We start from the raw sequence: 16,749 nt of genomic DNA, 5'->3' as shown, positions 1-16,749 counted from the left end.
GAGAGAGATAGAGAAAGAGAGTGAGAGACAGAGAGAAAGATAGAGAAAGAGAGAGAGAGATAGAGAAAGAGAGAGAGAGACAGAGAGAAAGAGAGAGAAAGATAGAGAAAGAGAGAAAGATAGAGAGACAGAGAGAGATAGAGAAAGAGAGACAGAGAGAGATAGAGATAGAGAGAGAGACAGAGAGAGATAGAAATAGAGAGAGAGAGACAGAGAGAGATAGAGAAAGAGAGACAGAGAGAGATAGAGATAGAGAGAGAGACAGAGAGAGATAGAAATAGAGAGAGAGAGACAGAGAGAGATAGAGAGAGACAGAGAAGAAAGAAAGTAACATTAAACCAGGTAAAAGTAAATTTGGTTAAGCGCCAATCGAGTTTGTAGTAACAGCGCTTAGAAATGTATAGGCCAAAATGGTCATCGTGCGAATAAACGTGTTTGGCAGGGTGGCACTGTGGATGTGTGTTGGTTTACCTTTCTCTTATTAGCGTTTGAATAGCTGTGAGCAGCAGTTCATCTGACGGTTGTTAACGCATAAGCATGTGTGTGTGAGATGAGAAAAGCTGTTATGCGAGTCATCGAGTCCTTTTCAGGAAGAGGGGGTATAATCTTGTGTTTTTCTGTGCAGATATGAATTCTGGAGAAAACTGATTTTGTTGAGCAGGTTTTTTTTAGTTAGTACTGGCTTATTACTTTCACATTTATGTGTTACTTTTTTGGGAGTTTGGAACGGTTTTCATTGATAAGAAATGTTTTGAGTTCTCATTTGGGAAATGGGGAGGAGCTAATTCTAATGAATCGAAAGAAGAAACAAATGCTACAGATGTACCTTTTAATCTATGTGATTATAAAACTCAGATGACCTTGTAGCGAGCGATGTAACCCACTTTCCTGTTTACGACATCCAGTTGCGGATGCGCGCATAAACATTAACAAATAAACACAAATCGCTTCTTTTACAGATTTTGACCCGCGCACTGAAATATTAACGTTATTATTTTGAAATTATTATTTAACATGGGAAGAGTGAGGGTGTTTTGCAACTATTCTTTATTGCAACTATACTGTCACTATTTTCTTACAACTAAACAACTTTAACCCGTTGACAAACATAAGAACAATTGTAGTAAAGCCAAGACTACTACTACTACTACTACTACTACTACTACTACTACTCTCTATCCGTCCCTTTTCCTTCCTTCCTTCCTTCCTTCTTTTTTATTTTTGTTTACATTTCTAGATACAAAATAGTTGTGTGAGAACGGTGAATTTGTTGACACATTTAGTAATCTGTTTCACTATTAGTTTTCTTTTATTTTATTTATTTAGGTTTTATTTTTTTGCTTCAGGTTTTATTAATTATATTTTTTTAGATTTTAAGTTTCTATAACTTGGTTGAAGGATTCCAATATGGGCTTTTCATTCTTATATTTCTCATCGGTAGGTTCATGTGCGTTTTTGCTGCTAAATGAGTTTCGTCGGAGTTCGATTCGTAGGAAACTCATGTTTGATTTTCGATTTTTGAGCGATTATTCGGAAAAATAGGTAACTTTACACGAATAGGGAGGATCTTTTTTTTCACTTTTTTTTTTTTTACATGGGTTTCACCACTCATCAAGGCCCAAGAGCCACTCAAGGATAAGGGTTATTGTGTGTACAGTAATCAATGGGATAGTGTAGTAATAGTATTGGACAATTGATAAAGTGTCATTACTTAAGGGGGCGGTTGATCAGGAATTTGTTTGTGTTGGACTTGAAGACATCCATGTTGAAGTCTGGAGGGAAACATGCAAGTGGAACAGAGTTCCACAGGCATGCAGTTCTAAGAAATAGCTTTGTTCATGGAATCTACGTTTTGATTTAGGCACAGATAAAGAGTGGAGAAATTATTGCCAGTGGTTTCAGCTAGACAAGTGTTTTTCGTGAAAGAGTGGGGAAAATTATTGACGGTGGTTTCAGCTAGTCGGGTGTTTTTTGAAAAAGATTGGTGAGGGGGGACCAGAGAATGGAGCTCAGATGAGCACTTGCCATGGAAATAACGATAGAACAAAGATAGGCTCGCTACGTCTCTTCTGTGGGAAAGAGGTTGCAGGGTAGAGAAAAGGGCATCCCCCACCAATCCACAAAGTCTATTTTGTACTCTGTCAAGGCAGGATAGGCTATTTTTAGATGTGGTAGCAGTACTCCATCCTTGGACGTACTTGTTTGAGTGATCCGTCCATGATTTTTCATTTTAATATACTTTCATAGAAATGTTTCTTTATGTCACAAATGTCACGCTCATACATGAATTCCATAGCTAATATAACATACTGACCCAACGGGTCATGGGTAGTCTAGTCTAAGATATAAAAGGCTATATATCTGTCTGTCTCCACACTTTCAAACTTTATCTCCTCTAAAACTAAAAGTTGTAGAGCGTCACCACTTATCAAGGCCGATAGGCCACTCAAGGATAAGGGTTAAAGAGTGTATAGTAGTCAAAAGGACAATATAGTAATCGATAGTAATGGAAGTTCGGTAAATTTGTTAACTTAAGTGGAACGGCTCATCAGAAACTTGTTCACGTTGGACTTGAAGACAACCATATTATAGAAAGCTGGAAAGCAGGAAAACGGAAGACAATTCCACAGGCGTGCTGTTCTAAGAAAGAAGCTTTGATCATGGAATCTATGTTTAGGTTTAGGCACAGATAAAGAGTGGGGAAAATTATTGATAATGTTTTCAGCTAGTCTAGTGTTTCTTGTGAAAGTTTGGCGAGGGGGGACCATAGATTGAAGCTCAGTTGAACACTTTCCATGAAAATAACGATAAAGCAGAGACAAACTCGCAACATCTCTTCTGTGAGATAGAGGTTGCAGCGAAGAGAAAAGGACATCTCCCACCAGGTTACGAAGTCTATTTTGAACCCTATCAAGGCAGGACAAGTCTTTTCTAGCAGCTCCTGCCCAGATGTGGCAACAGTACTCCATCCTTGGACGCACCTGGCTCTTATATAGATAGAGAATTGCATCAGCAGTGAGATATCTACTGGATCGATAGAAGGATCCGACCATTTTTCCAGCGGCCTTGGCAACAGATTTCATGTACATATTCCATTTAAGATCAGGAGTAAAGGTCAAGCCCAGAAGCCTGTCAAAACTTGAGGCCTCCTCAAGGCGAGAGCTATTCATTTTAATTGATGCCAGATGGGGATCAGAACGTTGATGATGTAAAGATAGAAGCTTTCATGGATCTTTAACCGGTTAAAAAAAATCTTTAAACATTTTGAACATTCATCTTAGTTTATTTTTAATTGGTTCATACATGTGTCACATTGGTACAGTGGTAACGTCACCAGCTTTGAATGCTACAGTTTTGGTTTTGGTTTCGATTCTAGCTGATGCCACCCAGATACTTTTTTTTTTTTTACTTTTGAAATCACGACCCTATAATAATAAATACGAAATCTGGACAAATTAAAATATCATATTTAAGCGTATTTTACGACCGGGCAAACCCCGGCACCACGTCTGCTAGTATACAATATACAGAAATATAAAGAAATTGTTTTCGAAAACAATTAGTCATTTTAGCTTACATAATAAATGAAGAGCGTGTGTATTATCAGGGGAGATAATTCAATTTTAAAAACTGGCAAAAAGTAAAAATTAAAACTGAGTTATTTCCCTTGTATTTCATCATACATTAAAACAAACTTGACAAAATCATTTTTCGTTGAATCATTTGAATACGTGATTTATGTAATATTCCAGAAATCTTTAACTAATTCTGACACGACAATTAGGTAGATAACGTTGCTTATTGTTGAAATTGGTAAAAAAAAGTAACTAGTTATTGGTAATTATGAAAACGATAAGGTAGAAAAATAGGTACCTCCAACGCGCGCAACAGTTTTGGTATTATTATACAAACACCGTGACAGCGTTAGGGTTAGGGTTAGGGTTAGGGTTAGGGTTAAGGTTAGGGTTAGGGGTTAGGGTTAGGGTTAGGGGTAGGGTTAATTCGCTGTCACGGTGTTTGTATAGTTTTACCACAGTTTTACCCTCCCCCCATATGTAACACGATGTAATTGTAATTTATTTTAATATTATCATCCTAACTTTTTTACCATTTAAAAGAGAAAGCTTTAAATAAACTGCTAATATTTAAAAATAAATTTTTACAGCATAAAAAAATAATGAAAATTCAAGACAAAAATCGTGTTTACATTATCGACGCTTTAAAACAACGTTCCTATGTAGTGACGTTTTTTAAGCCGTTCACTAGCAGTGTCAAAAATCGTCCGTAAAAATTTGCGGTAAACACTGGAATATTTAGACTTACTGTCTTTCGAAGCTTATAACTTCTTGAAAAATGTAATTCAAACCCTAATTTATTTTTAATTAAAGGAGCAAAGGCCAAAATTTTAAAAAATAATAGGTCTAATAGCAAATTAGGCAATGTTTGTTTTTTTAAATCGGTTTTCCTTAAAAAAGATTTTAAAAAAAAAACAACGAAATTTTACTTCCTTCGAGTATAAAAAAAATTGATATAAATTTCAAAAAATCAATTACCTAAAAAAAATAATTTTTCATTGAATCATTCGAATACGTGATTTATGTAATACTAGCGAGGGGTACCCGGCGTTGCCCGGGTGTTTGGGGGGTGGGGGGTTATGTAAAAAAAAAAAGTAAGTATGAGGATCGAACCTGAACCGTTGAGGCAAAGTTGTAAATTAAAGTGTGAAAAAAAAGTGTGATGTTAACCATCGCCCCACCGCGAGATGCTAATGGAAACACGTTGGAATTTATTTAATTAGTTGGATTTAGCAGGTGCCCATTTTAATGAGTTAATGAGGTCAAGTTTGACTGTGGGATAGTATTCATTTACTGCTGAACGCTTTCCCCCCCCCCCAAGATGTTATAGGAAAAAGACTAACCCACATGCGGCGAGCGACAAATATTGAATATTTATTTTCCCGAAATCGAGCAAATTAAATAGACAGGCGAGCTTCATTGCTAACTGTGAGATATTACGATTTATATGTGATATAAAAAGTTTTAAAAAGTTGTGAACCGACCGACTGCTTCTCTGAAAGAAGCCTTTTGTAGACACACAGAAAAAGCGAACACACATACATACATACATACATTTTCACTTTTATAGTTATAGATCCCAGAAATATTTAACTAATTCTGGCATGACAATTAGGTAGATAAGTGAATTTTCGGCCTGTCGGATTTCGCTACAATCACAAAAAAAACCCCTAAAGCGTTAGTCCTCCTTTCTATTTTCATCCAAGCTACTAGAAGGTGGCGACTCACCTGCTGAGAAGAAAGCAGATTACCAAAGTTCATCCCCCAACCGTAGTGGGGGATGAACTTTTCTCTTCCCTGCACCCTCTTTCTCACAGAAAGACATGTTGCGAGCCTGTCTCTGTTTTCTCGTTATTTTCATGGCAAGTGCTCGTCTAAGCTCAAATCTATGGCCCTCTCTCGCCAAACATTCACGAGAAACACTTGTTTGGCTGTAAACACTATCAATAATTTCCCCCACTCTTTATCTGTGCCCAAACCTGTAGAAGTGTAAGCCATGTTTAGTTTCAGAACAGTTTCCGATGGTTCGTTGTTCTAAACAAGTCTTGAGAGGTGATTGGTTTGCAGTAGACAGAACAGTTTCTGATGGTTCGTTGTTCTACACAAGTCCTGAGAGGTGACTTGTTTGCAGTAGACAGTTCCACAAAGCAAAATATTCTTACCATGTCGAGACGGAAAAAAACATGTGAAATTGGTACAAAAAGGTTTAATATTTATGGAGCAACTCTGGTTTCTGATTGGTTGGTAGTAGAACATGAATTAATTCAATTTGTCAGTTCCTAGCAGCATCGTTTATAAATAGAATCGTCCGACTGCAACATAAACGTAGATTCCATGAACAAAGTTTCTTTCTAAGAACAGCACGTCTGTGGAACTCCCTTCCGTTTACCTGCTTTCCAGCTGACTACAATATGGCCGACTTCAAGTCCAATGTTCTGTTTACATTAAGCGATCCAATTTGCCAAATTTACACTTCTAACTCTTTAATCCTTATCCTCGATAAGTCTTGATAAGTGGTGATTCCTTTGTTTAAAAAAAAAAAAGACGGGTGATGTCTAAGTCTAAATCGTCTTTCCAATCCTGCAAGTTGCAAAGGGAAATAAATATTTTTATGTTATCTTTCGTTATCTTATTTAGACTTGGTCATGTGACCTCCTCACATGACCTTGAAAGGAGTAATGATAGAATTACTTGTTAGCCAATCTGTTGGACCCTTAAAAAGACAAACAGAAACAAGGATTGGCCAATCAATAAATGTTTTATAAATTCCAACAAAGATGCAAAGAGAAGTATATGTGTTCGTATTACACCGCAAGGGAGATAACTCTTAGGGTAACATTTTTTTGCCCAAGTCCATTTAACCATATTTTTTTTTATTATTACATTGTATTTTGTTTGTGCATTCTCGTAATACAGGGTGGAACGATACAAGTGTCCCCTTAAAGAAAACAACACTATAAATCTATAAATATAAAAGCGAAAATGTTTGTATGTGTGTTCGCTTTTTCTGTATGTCTACAAAAGGCTTTTTTCAGAGAAGCGGTCGGTCGGTTCACAACTTTTAAAAACTTTTTATATCACATATAAATCGTAATATCTCACAGTTAACAACGAAGCTCGCCTGTCTATTTAATTTGCTCGACTTCGGGAAGATAAATATTCAACATTTGTCGCTCGCCGCATGTGGGTTAGTCTTTTTCCTGTAACATCTTGGGAAAATAAAAATAAAAAAAAGCGTTCCACAGTAAATGAAATGCTATCCCGCAGTCAAACTTAACCTCATTAACTCATTAAAATGGGCACCTGCTAAATCCAAGTAATTAAATAAATTCGAACGTGTTTCCGTTAGCATGTCGCGGTGGGGGCAATGGTTAACGTCACACGTTTTTTTTTTTTTTTTTTTCACACTTTAATTTACAACTTTGCCTCAAGGGTTCGGGTTCGATCCTCATACTTTTTTTTTAACCCACTCCCACCCCCGGAGTTTCCACACACACCTCCAAACACCCGGGCAACGCCGGGTACCCCTCGCTAGTGTTTTATAAATTCCAACAAAGATGCAACAAGATTACACCACAAAGGAGATGTGTTCGTATTACACTCTTAGGATAACATTTTTTTGCCCAAGTCCATTTAACCTTATTTTTTTTTTTCTTTTGACCAAGATCAAAGTGTAGTATCTGTTCTTCAGATGCTGCCCTTCCCTTTCTTGTTCTCTTTCGGTGGAGGAGAAATCCTTCACGACTGAGACAATTTTTATTTTTGTACCTTTTCTCCACGTTAAAAAACGACCCTGGTGTCTAACTCTGTCCCGTAAATAGGTACATTGTATTCTGTTTGTGTATTCTCGTAATGCAGGGTGGAACGATACGAGTGTCCCCTTAAAGAAAACGACACTACAGCTTTATTTTAAAACTCATTGAAAAACTCAATTCAGGGAACTTCATTATGCAGTAAAGCTGACACCTATACAATGTAGCCACCTTCAGCCTCAATCATTGCCTCGATATGTGTCCGAAACTGGGAACATACCTTTTCCACAAGTGCTGGCAGGAGCTTGGCAAATACTCGGCAGATTCCAGCAATCAGGCTGGCTTTGATGTTGTGGGAGGTCATGTTGGTGATGTTCTCGACGTATGACCAAACAAAGTAGTCCAGTGGGGGCAAGTCGGAGGAGAGGGTCAGTGAGAGAAGGGTGCAAAGTAGTAGCACTCCTTTTGAAGCCAAGCCTGCATCTCTTTGGACTTGTAGCCTGCATTGGGTCCTGCTGCTAAACCCAGGGTCTGCCAGCAGCCACCTGATTGCCCCAGGGGGTCACCACACTCTTTAGCACATCCAGATGCAAAGGAAGTATATGTGTTTGTATTACACTGCAAGGGAGATAACTCTTAGGGTAACATTTTTTTGTAAAATGAAAAATCGCTGTTGGAAAAGTTCGATCCGATCAATCAGCTGGTCACGTCATGCCCAAGTTCATCTCCAAAGGTAATTTTTTTTTTTTGGAGGGGGGGAGACTCACTACTTATCAAGGCCTGAAAGACACTCAAGGATAAGGGTTAATGACTGTAAGGTGGTCGTATTGTAATCATTAAGGGTTTAAATTAGGTAGAATTATTTATAAGGATGGCTGAACCTAAACTTGGTTACATTGGATTTTAAGGTTATTATGTTGTATTCAGCTAGGAAGCAGACCAGTGGAACAGTGTTCCACAGGCGTGCAGTTCATCTCTAACAGTTTCTTATTACAATGTATCTTATCCGCGCATTCTCTTATACAGGGTGGAACGGTAAAAATGTCACCTTAAAAAAAACAAAAAACACTAGAGCTTAAATTTTAAAACTTTTATTGAAAAAAATCAATTCAGGTAACTTGATTATGTAGTAGAGCTGACACCTATACAATGTAGCCGCCTTCAGCCTCAATCACTGCCTTGATACAGGTCTGGAACTAGAAGCATGCCTTTTCCACAAGCGCTGGCAAGAGCTCAGCGAATACTCGGCTGATGATGGTGATCAGGCTAGCTTTGATGTTGTGGGAGGTCATGTTGGTGATGTTCTCAACATATGACAAAACAAAATAATCTAGTGGGTTTAGGTCAGGGGAGTAGGGGAGGCAGTGATAGAAGCGTATAAAGTCGTAGCATTCCTTCTGAACCCAAGCTTGGGTTTCTTTGGATTTTTGGACTGGCGCCGAATCCTGCGGCCACCTGATTACACTGGGGGGAGGGGGATCACCACACTCTTCAGCACATCCACGTACACTTTGGTGTTGACTTTGGGATTTGTACACAACTGGCCAACTAGTAGATAGTCTGCAACAAAATAAGAAAGCCGGTTTTCATCAAACGGAAATGGAAACATGTTGTCTTTTCTAGGGCGACAATTTTATCATTCCACCTTGTATAATGGGTCATCTAGTTTATATTAAAAATGCTTTGAATCAATCCGCCTAAAACGAGAGGAGGGACGGTCTATTTAGATGACGTAATGTTTTGTTTTTTTTTGATTTTATTATTTTCTTTGTTGCAGGTTTTAGAAGCCTACAGGTATCGTAGCCGAGCAAGGTTAGGACTGATCCAAACGACAAAACCATGCACATACGACAAGGTAACGACACTTTTTTTTTTTTTTTACATAGGCATCACCACTTATCAAGGCCGATAGGCCACTCAAGGATAAGGGTTAAAGAGTGTAGAGTAGTCAAAAGGACAATATAGTAATCGATAGTAATTGAAGTTCGGTAAATTTGTTAACTTAAGTGGAACGGCTCATCAGAAACTTGTTCACGTTGGACTTGAAGACAACCATATTATAGACAGCTGGAAAGCAGGAAAACGGAAGACAATTCCACAGGCGTGCAGTTCTAAGAAAGAAGCTTTGATCATGGAATCTATGTTTAGGTTTAGGTACAGATAAAGAGTGGGGGAAATTATTGATAATGTTTTCAGCTAGTCGAGTGTTTCTTGTGAAAGTTTGGTGAGGGGGGACCATAGATTGAAGCTCAGTCGAACACGTTACATGAAAATAATGATAAAGCAGAGACAAACTCGCAACATCTCTTCTGTGAGATAGAGGTTGCAGCGAAGAGAAAAGGACATCTCCCACCAGGCCACGAAGTCTATTTTGAACCCTATCAAGGCAGGACAAGTCTTTTCTAGCAGCTCCTGCCCAGATGTGGCAACAGTATTCCATCCTTGGACGTATTATCTAGCTCTTATATAGATAGAGAATTGCATCAGCAGTGAGATATCTACTGGATCGATAGAAGGATCCGACCATTTTTCCAGTGGCCTTGGCAACAGATTTGATGTTCGTGTTCCATTTAAGATCAGGAGTAAAGGTCAAGCTCAGAAGCCTGTCAAAACTTGAGGCCTCCCCAAGACAAGAGCCATTCATTTTAATTGATGCCAGATGGGGATCAGAACGATGATGATGTAAAGATTTGAACCTTTTTAAGTGATGGCCTACTACCTATTTCTTTTCTTTTACTTCATCAAAGTAAAATGTTTTTATTAATTAAGTAATGGTCTATTAACATTAATAGGTCATGGTTACTAGCATATGTATCCGGCATTGCCCGGTATTAAACATAATGTTAAATTCCTTTAAAAAAAACCCAAAGAAACTGAGACATGTGCATGCGAGCATTATGTTTTTTCTTATTTTATTACTAGCGGGGGTACCTGGCGTTGCCTGGGTGTTTAGAGGTGGGTGTGTGCTTTTGGGTAAATCAAAACAAAAGAATAATAAAAAATCGTTGCCCGGGTATTTGTGTCAGGGGTGGGGGTAAAAAAAAGTTTTGTTAAGTAAGTAGGAAGAATCGAACCTGAAGCCTTGAGGCGAAGTTGGAAAATAAAGTGCGGAAAAAAGCTTTTTGCGGACATACACAAAAAAGCGAACATACATACACACACACATTTTCATTTTTATATATATATATATAGATTGGAATCCTTTGAGATGAGTAATTTGCATATTTATTTATTTGCAGATGGTTATCCTCATCTTTGGATACGGCACAATTACGTTGATAGACTGTTTTGCAATTTCTTCTGGATCAGTTGCTTGTTCAATGGACGTTCAAAAACAGGAAAATAATTTACTTTTGCACTGCTAAAAAAAAACACGTAAATTTTCAAGCCTCATAAAATTCTTTGCAGTTGATGAAAAAAAAAAGAAATTTAAGTGCAAAGTTTGAACCTACAGACCACGTCATTCAAAAAACAAAAAAAACACACAATCAACTTACATGTTGTTCTATCATTGTTGCTAAGCGACGACATGGAAGAAATGGCTTTACCGATGATAGATAAATTAAAATAATGATTATCGGTTGTCGGTGATTATCGGAGTTATTCTGATACGGCATAATCACATTGACACACCGGTTCCCATTAGATCACCAAAGTTAAGCAACGTTGAACCTGATCAGCATTAAATGGGTGACCATTTAGGACTTCCAGGTGCTGTATGTGCTCTCCGCTTATCTCTGCATTGTTTCCAGTCGTCCTGGACTTCTCCTTGCCACTGGTCTCAAACAGTGATTGCAGGGGGTATCTTCAGTAATTACTGCCTTCCATAGTTGTTGTTGTCTCACCACGTTTTTGGTGGGATTGAAACCACTGTCTTTAGATAATTTTCACCTGGAGCCGGAGTGATTCAGCGCCTCTACCCACTGCGCCATGGGCCCTGAAGGGCTATCAAGGTTTCGGATTTTTTGGTCTTATGAATCCAAGTTTTGGGATTTTTTTTTTTCTTATCTGGCTTTCCATCGTCGTTGAGACACTGGTTCCCGCTGGATCACCGAAGTTAAGCAATGTTGAACCTGGTCAATACTAAATGGGTGACCAATTGGGACTTCCAGGTGCTGTATGTGCTCTCCGCTTATCTCGGCATTGTTTCCAGTCGTCCTGGTCTTCTCCTTGCCACTGGTCTCAAACAGTGATTGCAGGGGGTATCCTTTGTCTCAAGCCAATTCAGGAGAGGTTGGCGATTGCGTAACCCCTGCCTCACAATTACATCCTCATCTTCATAGTTGTTGCTTCACAATGTCTCGGTTAACTCTGGCCTTCGTCAGGTGGTTAATCACGACGGGGTAGGAATGTTGAATCTGTTAACTGTATCTTCAGTAATTACTGCCTTCCATAGTTGTTGTTGTCTCACCACGTTTTTTGGTGGGATTGAAACCACTGTCTTTAGATAATTTTCAACTGGAGCCGGAGAGATTCAGCGCCTCTATCCACTGCGCCATGGGCCCTGAAGGGCTATCACGGTTGCATTTTTTGGTCTTAAAAATCCAAGTTTTGGGATTTTTTTTTTTTTATCTGGTTTTCCATCGTCGGGTCTGATACAGCAAAATCACGTTAACACACTGGTTCCCACTGGATCACCAAAGTTAAGCAACGTTTAACCTGGTCAGTACTAAATGGGTTACCATTTGGGACTTCCAGGTGCTGTATGTGCTCTCCGCTTATCTCGGCATTATTTCCAGTCGTCCTGGTCTTCTTCTTGCCATTGGACTCAAGCCAATTCAGGGGAGATTGGGGATTACATTTTTGGTGGGATTGAAACCACCTGGAGCTGGAGAGATTCAGCGCCTCTATTCACTGCGCCATGGGTCCTGAGGACTATCAAGGTTGGATCTTTTGGTCTTATGAATCCAAGTTTTGGTGATTTGTTGTTTTTTTTCTTATCTGGTTTTCCATCGTCAGGTCCGTACCGAATGGTATTTTATTTTAATATTGGATTTCTTTGAGATGAGTAATTTGTTAATTATATTTATTTATTTGCGGACTGTTATCCTCATCGTGATCAGGTTGGCTTTGGTATTGTGAGAGAAGGATGTGTCCTCTATAGTATTAGACCTGACTGAATGGTTAATTGTAGGTATTGACCATTTCATACCCTCTAAAAAGTTTCAGCAAAAACCTAACAGCCAGCCATGGTTCTCTCCAGAATGTGCTGCTGCCATTGCGCACAGAAATCACTTTTTCCACTGCTTCAAACGTAATAGATGTATGGAAACTAAAGCCGTTTTCAGGACTGCCAGCAACCATTGTAAGAAAGTAATAAGGAACGCAAGAGAGTTGTATGCTCAATCTGTTAAGTCAAAAGTAGCTGAGCAGCGGCTTGGTTCCCACCAGTTTTGGCAAATAGCAAACAGAATCCTGAACAGAAGCGTGTGCTCCATCCCAACTATTATCAATGGACCTGAGGTAATCTCGTCAGCATCAGACAAAGCCAAACTCTTTGTCAAGAACTTTGCAGCTAATTCTACCCTTTGCGACCAAGACCGCCAACCCCCAATATTTTCTCCTGTATCAGAAAACACGCTATGTGATATACGTATATCTGTACGTGATGTTGCGAAGCTAATCAAAAACCTTGATTCGAGTAAAGCAACTGGCCCTGATGGTATTCCAATTATAGTACTCAAAAAACTTCAACCTGAACTAGCGCCCATACTTACAAAACTGTTTAAACGTTGTCTACTTCTGAAGCCAAGCCTGGGTCTCTTTGGACTTGCCAAACCCAACATCTGCCAGCGGTCACCTGATTGCACCAGGGGATCACCACACTCTTCAGCACATCCAGGTACACTTTGGTGTTGACTTCCAAGCTGACTTCGATGTGAGGTGGCATGATGTGGCCCTCACTTGAAACCACACCAAAGATCATAACCGTGGCCGGAAACTGTTATTCATGGCAATCCAACGATGCATTTTGAGTGTGTTGGCAATGGTCCTGTTGTCATGAGTTGTACAGTGGCGCATCTCCAATCTCACTCGTTGAACATTTTGTCACTTTCAGACATGATAAAAGGCTCGTATCGCTGTTGGGATTTGTACATCATCTGCTACTAGTCTCTCACTCCTAGACAAGGTTCAAAAGAGAGTTGGCAACCTAATAGGTCCTGAACTGTCATCTAAGCTTCAGCCTCTGTCCCATTGATGAAACGTAGCATCCCTCTGCCTGTTCTACAAGTACTTTAGCGGTGAATGCTCCGACGAACTGCAAGCACTTGTACCTCTTCAACGTAAATACCCCTGACAAACCTGACGAGCAGCAAAATTCCACCCCTTCACAGTTGAGATCCCTAGATGTAAGAGAGCCTTCTACTCCAGTAGTTTCTTCCCCAGAACAGCTAGACTTTGGAATTCCCTTCCGGGTTCCTGCTTCACCAACTGTACTGACATGCAGAAGTTCAAGTGTAACATGAACCGACATCTTGCTGCCCAACTCCCCACATAGTACCCCTGTAGCTTATGTCCCTGATAGTATCCCCCTACATCAAAGTGGTAATGTGCCTGGTTTGGGGTAAAAAAAAAAAAGAAGAAGATTACTTTATAATTTAGTAGAGTTGACAGCTATTCAATGTAGCCGTCATCAGCCTTAATACGAGTCTGGAACTGGAAGCATGCCTTTTCCACAAGCGCCGACAGAAGCTCAGCAAATACCCAGTGGATGATGGCAATCAGGCTGGGTTTGATGTTGTGGGAGGTCATGTTGGTGTTTTATTTTATTATTGGAACAATAACTAGAAGATGAGGATGATAGTCCGCATCATCTATATCTATAAATATAAAAGCGAAAATGTATGTATGTGTGTTCGCTTTTTCTGTATGTCTACAAAAGGCTTTTTTCAGAGAAGCGGTCGCTCGCTTCACAACTTTTAAAACTTTTTATATCACATATAAATCGTAATATCTTACAGTTAACAACGGAGCTCGCCTGTCTATTTAATTTGCTCGACTTTGGGAAGATAAATATTCAACATTTGTCGCTCCCCTGCATGTGGGTTAGTCTTTTTCCTATAACATCTTGGGAAAATAAAAATAAAAAAAAGCGTTTCCGCAGTAAATGAAATACTATCTCGAAGTCAAAACTTGACCTCATTAAGTAATTAAAACGTGCACCTGCCAAATCCAAGTAATTAAATAAATTCAAACGTGTTTCCGTTAGCATATCGCAGTGCCCCAATGGTTAAAACCGTCACACTCTTTTTTTTTCACACTTTAATTTACAACTTTACCTCAACGATTCGGGTTCGATCCTCATACTTACCTACCAAAACATTTTTTTTATTATTTCCTGCCCCCCCCTGGAGTTTTCACACACACCTCCAAACACCCGGGCAACACTGGGTACCCCTTGCTAGTATATCTATAAAAGTGAAACTGTACATATTCACACGTTTTAATATATGCATATGCACATAAAGTTATGAACAGTACATAGGGCCCTAGCAAAGCCGGGCGGAACAGCTAGTATATCTATAAAAGTGAAAATGTCTGTGTGTGTGTGTGTGTATGTCTGTCTGTCTGTCTGTCTACATTTCCCTGCCAAATAAGTCTGTCAATTTTCAGTCTACACTCGAGATAAGGAGTATTGAGATTTGGGAAAATCTTTTTAAACGGTTTTCGGCCAGAAATTATATATATCTATAAAAGAATCTATATATAAAAGTGAAAATGTGTTGGTGTGGGTGAGTGCATGTGTGTGGGTGGGTTGTGTGTGTGTTTGTGTGTGTGTGTGTGGGTGGGTTTGTGTTTGCGTGTGTGTGGGTGGGTTTGTGCGTGTGTGTGGGTGGGTTTGTGTGAGCGTGCGTGTGTGGGTGGGTTTGTGTGTGTGTGTGTGTGTGGGTGGGTTTGTGTTTGCGTGTGTGTGGGTGGGTTTGTGTGTGTGTTTGCGTGTGCGTGTGTGTGGGAGGGTTTGTGCGTGTGTGTGGTGGGTTGTGCGTGCGTGTGTGTGGGTGGGTTTGTGTATGTGTGGGTGTGAGTGGGTTTGTGTGTGTGTGTTTGTGTGAGTGTGTGTGGGTGGGTTTATGTATGCGTGTGTGTGGGTGGGTTTGTGTGTGTGTGTTTGTGTGAGTGTGTGTGGGTGGGTTTGTGTGTGTCTGAGCACGTCCCTGTTATTCATGGCGATCGATCGATGCATTTTCATGGTGCTGGCAATGGTCCTGTTGTCATAACTTGGATCTGTAGAGAGCATGAGTTGTACAGTGGCGCATCTCTGATCTCGCTCGTTAAACATTGTGTCATTTTCAGACATGACAGAAGGCTCCTATCACTCTTGGGATTTGTACACAACTGGCCTGCAACAAAAAAAGAAAACCGGTTTTCATCAAACGGAAATGGAATCATGTTGTCTTTTCTAGGGTGACAATTTTATCATTCTACCCTGTATAAGTAGAGATTTTACTTTTTGTTGTCAATTCCTAGATTCTATTTTCTTGTTGTGATACCTAACCGATCTAAGAATGCTCATAGACACATAAAGTATATTTGTATGAAATTCCCAAAAAATTGGCTTAGTCGTTTAGGAGTCTATAGAGAACGATCTCACACAGACACAAACGCACACACACTCACACAGACATATGCATAGAGATACATACACTCACACACACATACACAGACATCCACATACATACACTCACATACACACACACAGACATACACAGACATCCACATACATACACTCACACACACAGACATACACATAGAGATACATACACTCACACACACATACACAGACATCCACATACATACACTCACATACACACACAGACATACACAGACATCCACATACATACACTCACACACACAGACATACACATAGAGATACATACACTCACACACACATACACAGACATCCACATACATACACTCACACACACACACAGACATACACATAGAGATACATACACTCACATACACACACACAGACCTACACAGACATCCACATACATACACTCACACACACACACACAGACATACACATAGAGATACATGCACTCACACACACATACACAGACATCCACATGCATACACTCATATACATACACACACAGACACACAGACATCCACATACATACACATACATACACTCACACACACATACAGACATCCACATGCATACACTCACATACACACACACACAGACATACACAGACATCCACATACATACACTCACACACACACACACACAGACATACACATAGAGATACATACACTCACACACACACACACAGACATCCACATACAGACATACACAGACACACACAAAGTATCTTATATGTAGAAGTAGAGATTTTACTTTTTATTGTCAATTCCTAGATTCTATTTTCACTCAATAATGGTGTAAATTGTGTAACTGGATTACATAACTGAAG

General features: G+C 39.5%; 1 protein-coding gene across 2 annotated transcripts in view; it reads left to right on the top strand.

The window, feature by feature from the left end:
- LOC145270496 (MAP kinase-activated protein kinase 5-like) overlaps nt 1-16,749 on the top strand; it is a 163,836-nt gene that overhangs the window by 117,065 nt on the left and 30,022 nt on the right. For both annotated transcript variants that reach the window (XM_080126156.1, XM_080126155.1), the window contains exon 7: nt 9,105-9,182. In XM_080126156.1, the coding sequence (XP_079982282.1) occupies nt 9,105-9,182 (78 nt within the window). The remainder of the gene's footprint in view (nt 1-9,104; nt 9,183-16,749) is intronic.

This window comes from Euprymna scolopes, chromosome 46 (assembly GCF_053919585.1).
Source record: "Euprymna scolopes isolate OS-2025 chromosome 46, ASM5391958v1, whole genome shotgun sequence".
In the NCBI taxonomy this organism is placed as follows: domain Eukaryota; kingdom Metazoa; phylum Mollusca; class Cephalopoda; order Sepiida; family Sepiolidae; genus Euprymna; species Euprymna scolopes.
The sequence above is the reverse complement of the archived record's forward strand: the minus strand, read 5'-3'. Positions and strand labels throughout refer to the sequence as shown.